Source organism: Ascaphus truei, chromosome 6, assembly GCF_040206685.1.
Source record: "Ascaphus truei isolate aAscTru1 chromosome 6, aAscTru1.hap1, whole genome shotgun sequence".
Classification (NCBI taxonomy): domain Eukaryota; kingdom Metazoa; phylum Chordata; class Amphibia; order Anura; family Ascaphidae; genus Ascaphus; species Ascaphus truei.
Genome location: NC_134488.1, coordinates 128642699 through 128658782, shown reverse-complemented (window position 1 = coordinate 128658782; position 16084 = coordinate 128642699). Strand labels below are relative to the sequence as shown.

General features: G+C 40.9%; 1 protein-coding gene across 1 annotated transcript; it reads right to left on the bottom strand.

The window, feature by feature from the left end:
• Positions 1 to 241: 241 nt before the first annotated feature.
• On the bottom strand, positions 242 to 15758 carry LOC142497891 (phospholipase A2 inhibitor and Ly6/PLAUR domain-containing protein-like). Its single transcript, XM_075606293.1, has 5 exons — positions 15616 to 15758; positions 13719 to 13838; positions 10961 to 11110; positions 4058 to 4204; positions 242 to 2780 (listed from the first exon to the last, which is right to left on the bottom strand). The coding sequence occupies exons 1-5, from the start codon at positions 15665 to 15667 to the stop codon at positions 2626 to 2628; spliced, it is 624 nt and encodes a 207-aa protein (XP_075462408.1). The 5' UTR covers positions 15668 to 15758; the 3' UTR covers positions 242 to 2625.
• Positions 15759 to 16084: the final 326 nt, after the last annotated feature.

Sequence of the window (16084 nt, the reverse complement as noted above, 5' to 3'; positions counted from 1 at the left end):
AGTAATGTAACACCCCTATCCCCCCCTAAGGGAGATTTGCTGGTAAATAGGTGTTATGGTGCTGTGGTGCTCACCTATTGGTTTCCAGGAGGCTGAATCCCCATGATGATGTAGGGAGCATTGGGGTACAGGATTCCTTGGGTGGTGCAGGGTCTCCATCCTGTAGGGCTCTGCCATAGTCAGGGAGTCATCCCCATAGGAACTTCCATAGAACAAAATTAAATACTTCTGGAGTGCCGGCCATAGTTCAACAGGGTTTATTGGGATAACAGCAACACATAACATTTCCTTCTCTGCATAGCTTGCCCTTTTTGGCATGGCTCCCAGACCACGGATATCATCCCTTCCCTGAGCAGGACAGGACTAGTCATTCCAGGGGCTTGAGGTCCCCAGGCTATTCTGAACACTCTCCCCTCCAAAGGCGGCAAGGCAGAATTTAACTCCCACTCCCTAAGGAGCAAAACAACCAGAACAGAACAGGCCCTCTCCCCTAAGGGATCAGGAATAACACAACAGACCCTAGCTTTTGCCTGGAAACTGAAACAATAGAACTTGGGAGTATGAAGCTCACATGCTAGGCCATGTGAGTGGGGATTAACACAAGCACTGCCTGCCATTACCAGTACTTACTAGGTCAGAGAAATATAGCAAGGGGCTACAGTAAGAAAGCTGTTGTTCACTGGGTACTCAACCACTGTTAATGTGTGCAGTCTGTACATTAGGACATCATCAGACATCACAGTCAGATATCGGTCACAACTCATTTCTTATGTTTCACTCATAAGACATGCATGTTTACCATGTTTACCCTTACCTTAGCAACTAAAGTTCAGTGATTTCCAACCGATTTTTGGTCAAGGAACCCTACTGTAAGTAAAATTCTGAGGAACCACCAACCATCTCTAATAGCAATCAGATGCACTGTAAATTCTTCTGTATTTGATACAATTTTCAAATTACCAGAACATTACAGGGATCCCCTTTGGGATTCCCAGGGATCCAGGAGCTCATAGGAACCCTGGTTGAAAACTCTGTCCTAGACACTCTGGTTATTTGGCTTAGACTCCTTATACATGATTGGCAGGTACACTTCTTTCAAACTTTTTGTCAATACCAATACCTTTGTCAGTCCCTCGACAAATCCCATCGCCCGGTCACCATAGGGCGAAAGGAGTTTGTGCGCTGGGATCCGCCAGGCAGCGGGCGTTCTCTACAAAAAAAAACCACACATGTAGGATATTGCTTGGGTTCCCCCTTTAACTTTAATAAATGATCGTCTCTGCTGACAGTAAATTACTTTTGGTTTCCAGCTGCACAGGCCCGCCAACAGGGGGGGACAGCAGGTATTGGCGACCTGGGCCCCATGAGTCAGGGGACCCGGGACCCCTGCGTGGCCGCGTCCCTCGACAAATCCCGTCGCCCGGTCACCATAGGGCGAAAAGGAGTTTGTGCGCTGGGATCCGCCAGGCAGCGGACGTTCTCTACAAAAAAAAAACACCTCCTGATTGGCTGCCTGTGCTGGTGTGCTGTCAGGATTTTTTTGGGGGCTGCACCAAGCTCTATACAGCGAGGCCTGCGTTTTCCTGCACGGATCCTGCATAGAGCAAGTAAGGTAAGTATTGCTCCATGCCTCCCTTGCCTCCCCCTTACCTCCCATGCCTCCATGCCGCCCTTTCTCTGAGTGTCCCCCCTGCTCCATTGCCCCCCTAGCTCCATTGGCCCCCATGGCTTTATGCCAGAGTGCGTGAGTGTGTGTGTCAGTCTGTGAGTGTCAGAGTATTAGAGTATGTGAATGTGAGAGTGTCAGAGTCTGTGAGTGTCAGAGTCTGAGTGTCAGAGTCTGTGAGTTTCAGAGTGTCAGAGTATGTGAGTGTGTGAGTGTGAGTCTGTGAGTGTCAGTCTGTGAGTGTCAGAGTCTGTGAGTGTCAGAGTCTGTGAGTGTCAGAGTCTGTGAGTGTCAGTGTGTGAGTGTCAGTGTGTGAATGTCAGTCCGTGAGTGTCAGTGTCATAGTCTGTGTGTGAATGAATACAGATACCAACCCACAGTCAGTCAGAGTCACCCACCCAAGTGTCAGTCACCCACCCGTCAGTCGCCCAATTGTCACCCACCCAAGTGTCACCCACCCAAGTGTCAGTCAGTCAAAGTGTCAGTCAGTCACCCACCCAAGTGTCAGCCAGTCACCCACCCATCAGTCACCCACCCACCCTAGTGTCAGTCAGTCATCTACCCAAGAGTCAGTCACCCGATCCGTAAACAGATTTGGTTGGATTTAGTCCATGAGGATCAAAAACCACCATTGGGTACAAGCCATTGATGGATTTGTAGAATCCAATCCATGGATTCTGCAATCCGTTGGCAGATTCGCGGATTGGATTCTACAAATCCATCCGCGGGCTGCGGAATCCACGGAGCGTATCGGTAATAATAATAAAAAATCCGCAAAGCGCAAATCTCACATCTTGAGATAAATCCGCTGATCAAATTAACCGACCGATCCGCTGCGGACCCAAATTCAAGAAATACATTTGCGGATATCTGTGAGTAACGAATACATCTTCGATGGAATGGTGTCTTCTTGTAATAAAGCTCATATCAAGGACACTGTGAGAAAAGTAGAAGTTCCATCACAAGCCCAATGATGAAAGCAGCGCACTGCGCCGTTTGCGAGGACGCACACAGTCATTTTCAGTTGTAAACTGTATGTTTTGTAATGTGCCATTGCCATAATTGCACAGAGCATCGCTGGCACATCCCCGTATGTAAGTGCTGAAAATTTGGTCTGAAAGAGAGGAAAAAAACAAGTTTTTAATGTAATTCCAAACGTAATAGTCCCCATTTACACGACCATCTTCTACTATACTATGATACAACTAAGAATACTTCCTTGTATATTAGGATTATTCACTCTTTCAAACACACTGTACTCCCACTTTTTACCAACTATGCAAGAAAATTAATGCTCTCTGTGTTCTGTTATCTTCTTTGCTTAAGGGCTGAGCACTAGTAATGAAGGCTCCGTCCCTTTAACAAGACATGCTGTACTGTACATTGGTACATGGAATGGAAGAGCACACCAATGACAGTCTGAGTAAGTGAACAAATCAAGGTTCAGGGGTTTACCTAACCTGTTATTTAAAATGTTTTAGTATTGTCTTTATACATAATTATAACTGAGGAAAGGAAATATGAATGTTTAGAGAGGTCACAAAGGAACTGAAGACATTACTTTGAATGGAGGCTGAGGCTTGAGAACCTTGATGTGGACGTAATGTTCTTGTGGTAAGGGTACTCCCACCATTTTTACTGACACAGGGTAATCAAGCAACCCACACGTTGAGGGGATTTACTGTACACACAACAGAAATCCTGTAATAACCGTTACACAGCCCTATGGACGCACCTAGTACATGATGGTGCCCTGTGACGCCAGTAACACAGCTGATATACCAGTTAGGTCATGGTAAGATTGGTCGTTTTCTATCTCATGATCGTGCAGACTGCTCTAATGAAGAGTGCTTGGGTCAATTAACTATCCCATTCTTAATATTTTTGTATATCTGATGAATAATTTTGTGGGCTTGTGATTGTGAATTTGCTCTTAATATTGTCCTGACCACAACAACTAAACACCCTACAATATGCTTTCCTCAGATTGAAGCCCCTGAGAGGCTAATGGATGTTTGGGTTTCTCAGTTATATTTGCTGCTTTGTATAAGACTTTTAGAACGCTATTTTAAATTATACTAAGTGTATCTTAAATGATGAAAGAAATTGTGCATAAAATTAACTAGATAGGTGATTGTTTTTACTCTGTCAGTGCTGCAATAGGACAACTCTAGAAAACTGGTACTGCATAATACCCACATCATTAACTAAAGTCTCCAGCTGCACTACCTGGTGAAAAACCCGTACAAATAGCACCAGATTTTCCAAAAAAAATTCCAGTTGCCTTTAATTATATATTGCCTTCTTTGTTGCCTTCTTTGATAATTACAGTGCTTATTATTCTGCTTTTCAGTTGTAAGACTTTAGTATACAGTATGAGCCAGCCTTTACCTCCTTGTTTGATCACTGAACGCAAATTGATACAGATGTCTTCGCCTCCCAGGCACGCCACCGTCTTATCAGAGTCACATGGGTCAGAAGAGTCGTCCGAGCAGGTTGGGCAAATTAATCCATTTTGAGTGACATTAATTGGTGGTACTGAAGGGACAAATGTTAATTAACAATTAGTGTACTTTGAAAAGAGGCTTGTTAAGTAAACATTTACTTTTTGCTCCTTTTTTTATTTTTTATTTATTTATAAAATATTTTAACAGGAAGTAACACATTGAGAGTTACCGCTCGTTTTCAAGTATGTCCTGGGCATAGAGTTAAAATGACAAATAATACATGGCTACAAATACAGTTACATAAATGAACAGGGTATACATTATATACAAGACATTGCATGCACAGTTAAAGAAAATATATATTATGGGTGTGTGAAACAGTTACAGACCAGATTAAAATATGAGACAGCCTTAGATTTGAAAGAACTTAAACTGGTGGTGGATGTGAGAGTCTCTGGTAGGTTGTTCCAGTTTTGGGGTGCACGGTAAGAGAAGGAGGAACGGACGGATACTTTGTTGAGCCTTGGGACCATGAACAGTCTTTTGGAGTCTGATCTCAGGTGATAAGTGCTGCATGTGGGTGCTGCATTCTTTGGTTTAAGAATAATCAAACGTAGATGTTTGTGGCTTTATACCAGGGGTGGCAAACTCCATTCCACAAGGACTTCCAACAGGTCAGTTTTTTCAGGATATCCCTGCTTCAGCGCAAGGGGCTCATCAGTGGCTCAGTCTTTGACCTAACCTGTTGGAAGCCCTTGAGACAGGAGTTTGCTACCCCTGCTTTACACAGTGTATGTAAGGCTACACTTATTGTGTCGGCGACGTGACGGCGACGTCAGCCTGCGGTCACTGGAAAAATCAAATTGAGATGACTTCCAGCGATCACAACCAAGCCGTCACTCCGTCGCACCGTCGTGTCGCTCTTAGTATAAGCGTATACGACGGTGGCAATGCACTTGTTTTGACGCAACGTCGCTATCGCCGTCGCCGGCACTGTAAGAGCAGCCTAAGAAAGATGCTAATCAAGCTTCTTATATATAAATGCCTCAATTTCCCCAAATGACTCACTGATGCTAAGTGCGGGCACAGCCCCTTAAAACATGATCAACTGCGGAAAACCCCAAATAATTTCTTTTTGTGATCCATCGCTTGGCCATGTATAAATCAAGTATCACCAGCTGGAGCATTGCTCAGAAACAGACACAAGTTATGTCTTGTTTATTCTGTGTCAGTTTTGCCCCAGTTTAATCAGCTACAGTATTTGGACAGTGTTTTTTTTTTCAGAGCAATGTTGCCTAGAGCAATAGTCTAATGTAGTGCTGTACCAGGTTTCACAAATGACCGGGAAACCGGGTACTGTGAGAAAAAAAAATTACCCTGCCGGATAGTTTTGGCTTACCAGCAGCCAGCGGTGAGGAGGACCACACCGACTTTCTGGTGGAGGGGGGAGCAGCGGAAGACATCCTTCAGGCAGTGGCAGCAGAGGATGTTATTCTTCAGCTGGCATGAGCAGCGGAAGTCATCCTTCTCAGCCGGTGCCGGCAGGAGCAGAGGAACATGTGACAGGAGCAGGAGCGTTACTATTGGACAGCCAGGGAGGAGCGTGACTTCCAACATCTGGTGCAGCTTCTCCCCAGCTGTCCAACAGTAATGCTCCTGCTCCTGTCACGTTTCGCTGCTCTCACCGGCACCGGCTGAAGGATATGTTCCGCTTGCCCTCCGCCGTGTTCTTCCTCATCAGTTTATATCTAATAAATTACCAGTGCTCAACTGATAACTTGAAAAAAGGTCCATGTACTTATCTTCCGAAGAGGTGGTTTCCTCAGCTGTTCAAGGCTCTGCCAGGGAACCTCCAAACATAAAAATAATGAAAAGAAGACACGCACAACCTTCTTAGAAAATGTAAACAGCATATTAGGACACGAGCCTCTAATCCTTACTTACAGGTTAAGTAATATGAGTTATATTACTTAACATGCAAGTAAGAACTGGGACTGTGTCTTAATATACCGTACTGTTTACTTTTTCTAAGAAGGTTGTACTTGTCTTCTTTTCATTATTTATCAGTTTATATCTACCTTCCTAGCCCAATGTCAGGCTCATTCTGACATAGATGATGACAATCCTTCAATTTCTTACCTTAGAAGAGTGGTAAAGGTTATTGTAGTACCAATTAACAAAGATATAGTTAAAGAATAGGTTAATTGGCCATACCAACCAATAATATTGTACATTCCTTTTATCAATTGTGTGCTGCAGTTTGGAAAATAAAGGAAAACATCGATGCCTTCCCCTCATCGTTCCTTTTCATGTACACGCAGTCCTGCTCCACTAATTCTCTATATCGTATCAAATTTTTCCATCAACTCTTCCTCTGTTTACTGTCCTAATCTTTTTTAAGGTCGCTGCCATCTTGTTCCTAGAATTGTCTGCAGTGGAGATGTGCAACGTTTTCCTTCACTTAGTGAATTCCCATCAATGTTTTAAGTCTTTTGCAAGCTCTGATATGTTCAAGAAAAAGCAAGTGTGTTTTCTGAAAAGCCACAGCAATGTTTACTTTTCATATTTTCTATGTGATTATGTGACAACCTTCATAGTTTATAGAAAAATAGCCAATGTTTTTGCATCAATCACATACCTGATATATCTACGGTATTAACTGGAATAGTGCACTGGTCTCTGACCCCACTAGAGCTGGAACCTAAAACCATTGCTTTTCCATTCGCTTTTGCATTTAGCAGGTCTAACTGGGGTAGCATTACTGTAACTGTCAACTAGCATATCTCCATGGGATATCTATTTTCATGTTTGTAACTGTGAAAGGACTTCAAGCACAAAGTAATATGTACTGAGGAGGCTCTGATTTACTGAGGCCAGGTGACATTAAATAAAACAGGTTTTCTGGCACACACAAGTAAAAACAAGGTGAAGCGCCGCAAATAAAACAGATGCAGAGAGAAAGTAATATAACAAAGTGAGCTTGTGACTTGAGTTAGTACTTCTAATCTTATAAAGGATAAAGTCAGTGGGCCATATTTACTAAGCAGTGTTCTGCCATAAGGCACCTTCAGTGCTGAAATGCTATAAAGTCTCCTCCTTTCTCTGAAATACATTACAAACTATTCAAATAAATGGACTTTAATGTATATTCTCATGCCAGAAGGTTTCTCATTGCAGAATACTAATTATTAGATATGCTTCTCTATCACAGAAGAGGGTAAAGTGCTTTGTGCAGGTATGAGTACTCAGTGAGAAGTAGGGTTCAAAAGTATACTATGATAGTGGTGCTATCCATCAGCTGGTTTAGCTCACACTGATATAGATGATATCCAAGGTAGCTAGAAGTTGTGAGTTCTAATCCTGTTTGATCTGACACCAGTAGTGTTAGACCTCACTTATGAGAGATCAGATATATTATCAGATCTGTATATGATATTTCATGTTGGATGTAGCATTGGGGTACTCTGCCTTGTGTTTATACATTGTCACATATCGAATAGCACTCAATTTTGATATACATACAGCTGAACCCCGTTATAACGTGGTGCTTTGGGTCCACATAATGCGACCGAGTTAAAACGGGGATCGCGAAAAAATACCTAAAAAATCGCTGCCGCGAAACAGCTCTCGCTACGTTGTTCCGCCTATGGTGGCGCACTCCGGTGTTCCCCTTCCTATTGTTATTCTCCCCTCTGTACGCCAATCTGCTCCTGCCAGGCCTTGCCCGTCCTCCTCCAGACGGGGGTTGCCCACAGGGTGTGCCGAGTGGGCAAGTCGCGTGCAGCACCTGGGCACTGAGATTGTTCAACGGCGGGGTGGATCTGCACTAGGACTTCCCCTCCCACTCACCGATTGTGACGCCCCCCCCCCCCTAACATCTAAAGAGAAAAAAATATTTCAACATCTTTACAGGTATAAAAAGAATAAGCCAGGTGTAACCCCTAATATAGGTCACTAGCATGAGTACACAGCCTAGGGAGGTTTGCCCCGTTAAAAGATATGCCACCTACAGTACTAAGCTATTTCAAAGTCTCTGTACTCACCAGAATGTGGTGATAAAGTCCATGAAAATGATATTGTGCCGTTAGCACCATGCAACCACATGACTACTCACACACAATGTGCAGGAAAAATATTTTCACAGGTATAGTCAAGATCCTCTCTCATCAAGTGAAATCTCACAAGCATGCGCTATGTACTGTAATAGATTTACTGAATCACCATCCTCTACCCAAATATGTTGTACTGGTAGCTCCCAACCCAGTGACAAATCTATGTTAAATCAACGACATGTGTAGGTTCTAAAGCTCAACACCACAGAAATTAATTGAAGTCACCATAATTTTCATGACATTTTGCATAATTTAGTGCCAACCTATCTCCATATGACCAGCCCTGATTTTCTTACTCCAACCATAGTTGGAGTAAGAACTCCCCCCCCCCCCCAGCACCCTGGATTTCTGGATCCCGAATCACCCAGTACTTTGGACATAAGACATTGGTAGCACTTTCTATCGGTTCCCCGCCCTATACTGCCCTGCCCGGAACCATTTTAATCATGAGGATTGTGTCCGGACGACACTAACGATGGCCGAGTTGTTCCCTGAGTTCCTGCTGGATGGAGGCTCAGAGGGGTCCGGACGGACAAGACCAAGAGGTGGAAGAGTGGAGGAGCAGAGTTCCAGTGCTGGGGCATGAGTAAAATCTCATAAAACGCTCTTATTCTTTGTAAGTTTTAATTTGTAGATTTTTGGGAACATTAAATGTATTTTTAGACATATTGCACTAGGATCGGGCGCTTTCCTTTTTTTACAGATTTGCCGTGAATTCGTTGGTTCCATATGGAGGCGGAACTGACAGAACCACAGATGGTAGCAGTCTTTGAGTGAGGTGGCAGCAACTTGCTCAACAAACACGAGGTCATCCAAAGCACATTCACCCTACGCATTCAGCCTGATGAAATCAGCAAGTCTGAGGAAACGCGTAGGGTTAATGTGCTGTGGATGACCTAGTGTTTGTTGAGCAAGTTGCTGCCACCTCACTCAAAGACTGCTACCATCTGCGGTCCTGTCACTTCCGCCTCCATCCTTCCCCCTTGCTTGGAACCAGGGACATCTGGTTTATGTTCAATGGGGGAAGAATTTGAGAAACCACTGGTGCCGAGAGTTTCTGCTGGACGGAGACTCACGAGGACCACACTGTCTGCGGAGCAGCTGAGCAGAGGAGAAGCTTTTTGCTACCAAATCGGAGCATGAGTATTGATCTCATACATGCTTTTTTATCTTTATTGTTTGTGAGTTTAACCATTGAGTTTTTTGGAACATTAAATCCATTTTTTATACAGTAATGCACTAGGATTGGGCGCTTTTTTCCTTTTCTTTTTCTATACAGGTTGAGTGGGGAGGTCGTTGGGCCCTATCAGAAGGCTGTCTGCTTCCTGTTTCAGTATTTTTGATTTGCTGTATTGGACTTCATTTTTTGGACTCACAAGGATATTATGTTTTAAGTATTGTCATTTTTTTGTTTATATATTTTTAAATTAGTATTTAATAATTTTTTGGGGGCTAAATAGGCATCCACAGCACTATTTTTAATTGGTTTATATTATTAAATTTGGCTACTCATGCTGGGACATGTGTGATATTTAGTAGAATATATATGGCTCATTAACACATTGGTGTAGATCCACATATATTTTATTGTTCATTACTGACTGGGCGTTGCCAGCAGCAGTCACCCAAGCGCAGTCATATAATGGGTCAGGGTTTGAGCTTACAGGGGTTATGTGTTGATCTGATACCAGTTTAGTCATTAGGTGCCTCAGGCTTGTCAATTCAGTATAGTTCTTATGGACAGCCTTTTAGGAAGTATTAGATATGACTCCTTTAAATTTACTTTGCATACCATTAGCATATCTCCCAGAGTGCCACAGGTGTGTTCCTTTTTCAACACAGACGGCGCTCTAATTTATGTGGAGGGAGGATTGAGGGGATATATATATATATATATGTATATATATATATATATATATATATATATATATATATATATATATATATATATATATATATATATATATGTATATACAGTATATGTATATATATAAATAAATACAGATGCTACTAAAATGTAACTCCACCTCCAATTATATCTGGGTTAAATCAGTGTTAGAAGACAAATTGTGGATTTTTTTAAATATACTAATCCACGGATGAAGAAAACTGACCAATAAGCGCTGGATGCAAATTTGAAGAAAGATTGTACGGTACCTATTTCTACTTTCCAGGCTAAACTGGGCAAAAAATTAGTTGTCAGAAAGGCAATTATTTATGACCTAGCATTTATATTCTCCATATGGTTCAGGCTTCCATCTTTTTGTTACCGGCTTATGCCAGTTTTAAAATGCACTAAATTACAAAATGCATTATGCTTCATTACTTTAACCCTTTGGGCACTTTCACATTTCACCAAGTTTAGTCCATAGGACAATACGAAGTTGTATGCATTCAGTGTAGGTACCTGCTAAACTGGAGTTTACCTTGACGGGCTTAGTAGGCATGAATTATGTTTTATTCAAAAGATGCAACTAAATTGCTACTTTTTTTTATTACACTTAGGTTCACAATGTAGAAATGTCACTAATAAATTGGCAGCCACTTTGGGAGGAGCGCAGGTAATATGTATTTTTGTTTTCCATCTTTTTTGAGTAACACTAGGCACTGTGGGTTTAAGGTAATACAGACAACAGAGATAGGTGCATAGAGATAATAAACATATATGTTGATTTATGACTCCTTGGCCAAGTAGGTAGAGTACATGTTAGTAACACAGGTGGATAGGTACTTACAGGGAGATAGGGGAGGGGTGCAGGAGTCTGTATTGCAGCAGCTTATGCTTATCTGCATTTGAATGGCCCCATATCTTAGACTTCCCAATTCACCGCAGAAGGAGGACTTTCCACAATACCGCAATATGGCGGGAATAGGGTCGCTTCCTCCTAAAAGTAAATGCAAACAAGGGTTATTAACCAATAAACCTCATACTGTAAATAAAAGTTTAGTATTTGTATGCATGTATATTATTATTTATATAGCGCTAACAGTGTAATCGCCGCTTTATATAAGAGACAACACAGAGGGAATTATAATACAATAAGTGCAACAAACCAAATCAGACAATGGGATAAGTATTCCCTTCTGAGAAGCAGCAGCACTTTGTTAATAAACCCTTATGTATGTGTGAGGATTATGGTACAGAACAAATGCACCACACCGTAAGTATCAAATAAAATGCCATTTCAGGGGACTTTTCTAGTCTGATACAACTGGTGATAAGTTTTTGCCCCAGAACCTCGCCACTTTGCATTGGCACACAGATCTCCTGTGTGTTTAAACAAATATATATATATATATATATATATATATATATATATATATATATATATATATATATACATACAGGTGCAGCAGCCGTTATACGATCATTTACCAAATTGGTTTTTGAGTTTTCCCCGAAATCCTTTCAACATTTGCCGCGGCAGACTAATGGGCCATCGGATAAACGCAGAAGGGGTTCCAGCTGTGTGAATCGTACGGGGGTCTACCTGTCTGTATGAGACGCGCAGTAAAAGAAGAATCAGTCACACTACCTGCACGCCTCAAACAGGTGGTCGCGAGGGGTTTATTTAATGTTAATACTACAGTATTGTAGAAGGGGTCTCCGGAGCTGAACCACATTGATTTCCCGGGATACAGGCCCTGTTATGGGGTGCTGGTATCCACTCCATGTAAAAATCCTGTGGGTCATGTGACTGTGGGTCTAAACAAAGCAGAGGGATACTGGCACCCTATAACAGGGTCTGTAGGGAAGTACGGGGTCCCCAAGGCTAAAATCAACTTTGTTCAGCCCAGAAGACCCCCTGCTCCCGCACACTAGTATCAAACCCCCCCCCCCCCCAAAAAAAAAAATCATTACCTTAACGGATAGCTGCTATGTACAGTATAATATATATATATATATATATATATATATATATATATATATATATATATATATATATATATATATAATCAAAAAATAAATAGATGATACCGTTCTGTGGCTAACGAAATGCTTTTATTTGTGCGAGCTTTCGAGATACACTGACCTCTTCTTCCGGCGATGTTACAATAAATGAAGCAAGGATAACTTAAAAACAGTGTCTCTTGGAATGTTATCTGTGCTGTTCCTTCCCCAGTGTGGATGTGTTTTATGGCTAGAGGTGTCAAAGGGTAACTGAAAGCAAGTGAAGAAAGAGTGTGTATGTGTATCAGTGTGAATAAAAATGAATGGAGAGCCCACAGTATAAACAGTGCTCTACACAAGGTGTGTGTGGAGTGAGAGGGATATAAATAGTGTGGGTGGGTGTGGAAATGTGAGAGTTTGTAGCACAACTAAAAGTGTGTGTGGATACTATGTGGTCCCTATTGGTGTATATGGTGTATATGGTGTTTTAGTTGTGCTACAAACTCTCACATTTCCACACCCACCCACACCATTTATATCCCTCTCACTCCACACACACCTTGTGTAGAGCACTGTTTATACTGTGGGCTCTCCATTCATTTTTATTCACACTGATACACATACACACTCTTTCTTCACTTGCTTTCAGTTACCCTTGACACCTCTAGCCATAAAACACATCCACACTGGGGAAGGAACAGCACAGATAACATTCCAAGAGACACTGTTTTTAAGTTATCCTTGCTTCATTCATTGTAACATCGCCGGAAGAAGAGATCAGTGTATCTCGAAAGCTCGCACAAATAAAAGCATTTCGTTAGCCACAGAACGGTATCATCTATTTATTTTTTGATTATTGAAGCTCGGCTAACACGGTACTGATACCTCTACATGTATATATATATATATATATATATATATATATATATATATATATATATATATATTTCAATTGTATTACATGTTGAAGATATTTTTCAATAGAACTGGAGATGTAAAGATTATTGATGTAAGCCTGGAGAACATAAGCACTTTTTAATATCTACTGTATGTCTTGGGCTATATTTACTGTATGTCTCCAAACTACAATATTGGGGCAAAAAAACTTCACAAGATTTACCAAAGGAAACAATCTTATGGGATCCAGTGGGATTCATTTTCTTTGATAAATAGGGTTATATTTGTGGCTCTGAAATGTTAGTAAATAGACCCTAATATGTGTAATGAAGTAAGCTAGTGTGTTACATTTAGGAGCTTTAACCAATACTTCAGGGCCTATATTTGGGGTTATGCATGAATGTCTTGTGGCTGCAAACACCTTGAATTCCACCCCTTTATTATTCGCTGACTTTTTAGCACTTTTTGCACTTTCTCAAGATTCACAATGGTTCTGTGTTATTGGTTCACTTCCATATTTCATAGAACTTGGTTTATTGGGTCACTATTCCAACTATTCGTCATTTCTCAATTTAAAATTTGCAAGGGCTATACTATATAGGATCTTAAGTGCAGAAACTTCAGTAGATTTAGTCTCTCTAGTACTTTAGCTTAGACACTTTGTACACACGATGCAAAAAGCATCTTCCACAAACAGAACTTACCTATAGAGTCTTCCCTATATGACGATATACAAGAATCAGCTGAGGGTGGGCAGGGTGATGCTGGCTCAGAGCAGTAACTTCCAGTGGTGTTACTGCACTGCACGCACAATAGGGAATTCACTAGAGGAATATAATAACACATACACCAACATTATACCATATATATACATCAAATAGAAATAATTCTTACGATACAGTACTATACCAATAATAAGTCTAAATACTGTAAGTGTATATGAATGTGCATGAAAAACAATATAAGGGGTGAGATAAGTAAACAATTTAACTATATAGAGATTTCCATCTTACAAAATACTATACATAAAACAATCAATATCCACCATTAAAAGGGAAGGAGAGACAGAAAAAGAAGGTCAACAAGAAAACAGGGGAAACTGATGAAGCTGTTTGATACGACGGAATGCGTTGGGCTAATCGAAGAGGAATTGTGAACATAAGACATGTCAGGATGTACTGAATCGCAGGCGGAGATACTATTTGCAGGAGGACAAGCCAGAGACACTGAGGGATCTTCCGAACTGTCCGAGGACATGTGGCTGTGGTGTTTACCCTTCTGTGTATTATCCGACCTTCATAGGGGTGAAACGCGTTAGAGTTACTACGGGGGACTTTCCTTTTTTATCCCTGTTTGCATATGGTCAATCAATAATTTTTTATCCCAGCGCAGTCCAGCCTTCAATATTTGCCTAGCAGTGCCCGCTGTCTCTTCTCTCTCGTCAGTGAGAAGTTTTTTTCTCCATAAACTAGACCTGGGGAAAGGATCACTTGATGTGGAAAATAACTAACAGTCCTTGCTCTCTGTGATTTAGAATTCCATGCGTGTGGGGGTATTCTAATTACTTTACTCATTTTGGATTGAACTTTTTAACTCTGTGGAGCTTGCGCTTTTATTTTCTACATATAACATGATAATGTTTTGTTGTAAATATTCCTACATGTAATTGTACAGGCAGTCCTCGTTTTAAAACGCTTCGCTTTACAACGAATGGCTTATCTAACGCTATGCAATGCATACCTATGTTCATTTTTACAACGCCAAAACGGCTTATCCAACGCTCTTACTACGCTTTGCAAAGTTGTTTATGTGTATGTAATATATATATATATTATATAATATTATATTATACTATATAATATATTATAATATTATATTATATATATCATACAGTATATACACTATATAATGTATGTGTGTGCAGCATATCTTATTGCCTGCATAAAATATTTGGTGTATTTTAGTGTTAAAAATGCCTTCAGGAACGGAACCTTTCATATAAACAGTGTTCCTATGGGAAAACGTGTTTCACTTTAAGAGGTTTCGCTATCCAACGCCATTTTGAGTAACGCATTGTGTCGGATAACCGAGGACTGCCTGTATAATATTATTTCGTTGTTTGAAATATTTCACATCTGTGAGGAGGTTTTAAATTTGGGGGCAGTGTACAAAAATATATATTATTTATAAAAGTAGGTAATTCTCTACACAGAGAAATGTTCCTGCCTTTTGTATTGTCTGGATAATGAACCATTTGCCCCAGCAAAATAAATCTGAAAGGGCCAACCACATGAAAAATAGATGCAATGCCAACTAGTTTCTGTGTTAGATATGGCTCAGAAAAATACAAACAGAAGTAGCAAACACCCTATTTTAAATGCCATTGACAAAATACTTAATGAAATGTTGCACGGCAGCTGTTGTGATGTAGAAAGAGTAACATTCCATTGTATCCCTTCCACCCTGGCCGGGAAAGGATTCTTTAGCACTTTTCAGCCCTACTACGTTTCTCAATACCTGCTGTACATACAGAAACACAATATCTCTCTGCTCCTCCCCAGCTATACAGACGGTGGTCAGATTGATGATATGAGAACTCACCTGCAGCTATAGAGGCTGAGAAGATGCAGATCAAGCTTAAATACAGCCTCATGGTTAAAGTTGGCTGCAGAGGGATAGTTCTGGACTCTCACTGTCTTCTGAGTTCATCATGTTCAGGGTGCTTCTTTTTATACCAAGGATGGTATTTTGGGAGGAGGAGAAACATGTCATGATAGTAAATTGGCACTTTCATTACCAAGAATTCTATTTAGTTCAATCTATCTCTTTATGCAAATATATTAATTATATTGTAAAATACATAATAAAATAACCACCTAGTAAACAATCATTGTGAACCCGCCTTTGCTTCTACACACCCTGAAACTGCTCCACTTCTCCATCACAGAGGTTATATGTTTTTTGCATAGTAATACACATGTAAAAGTCCCCTGATATTCTGCTGCAACAGGTTTTTCTTATTTTGCTGCTCTTAGTCTAGCTGTAGAACACTGTATGTACTGTATGTATG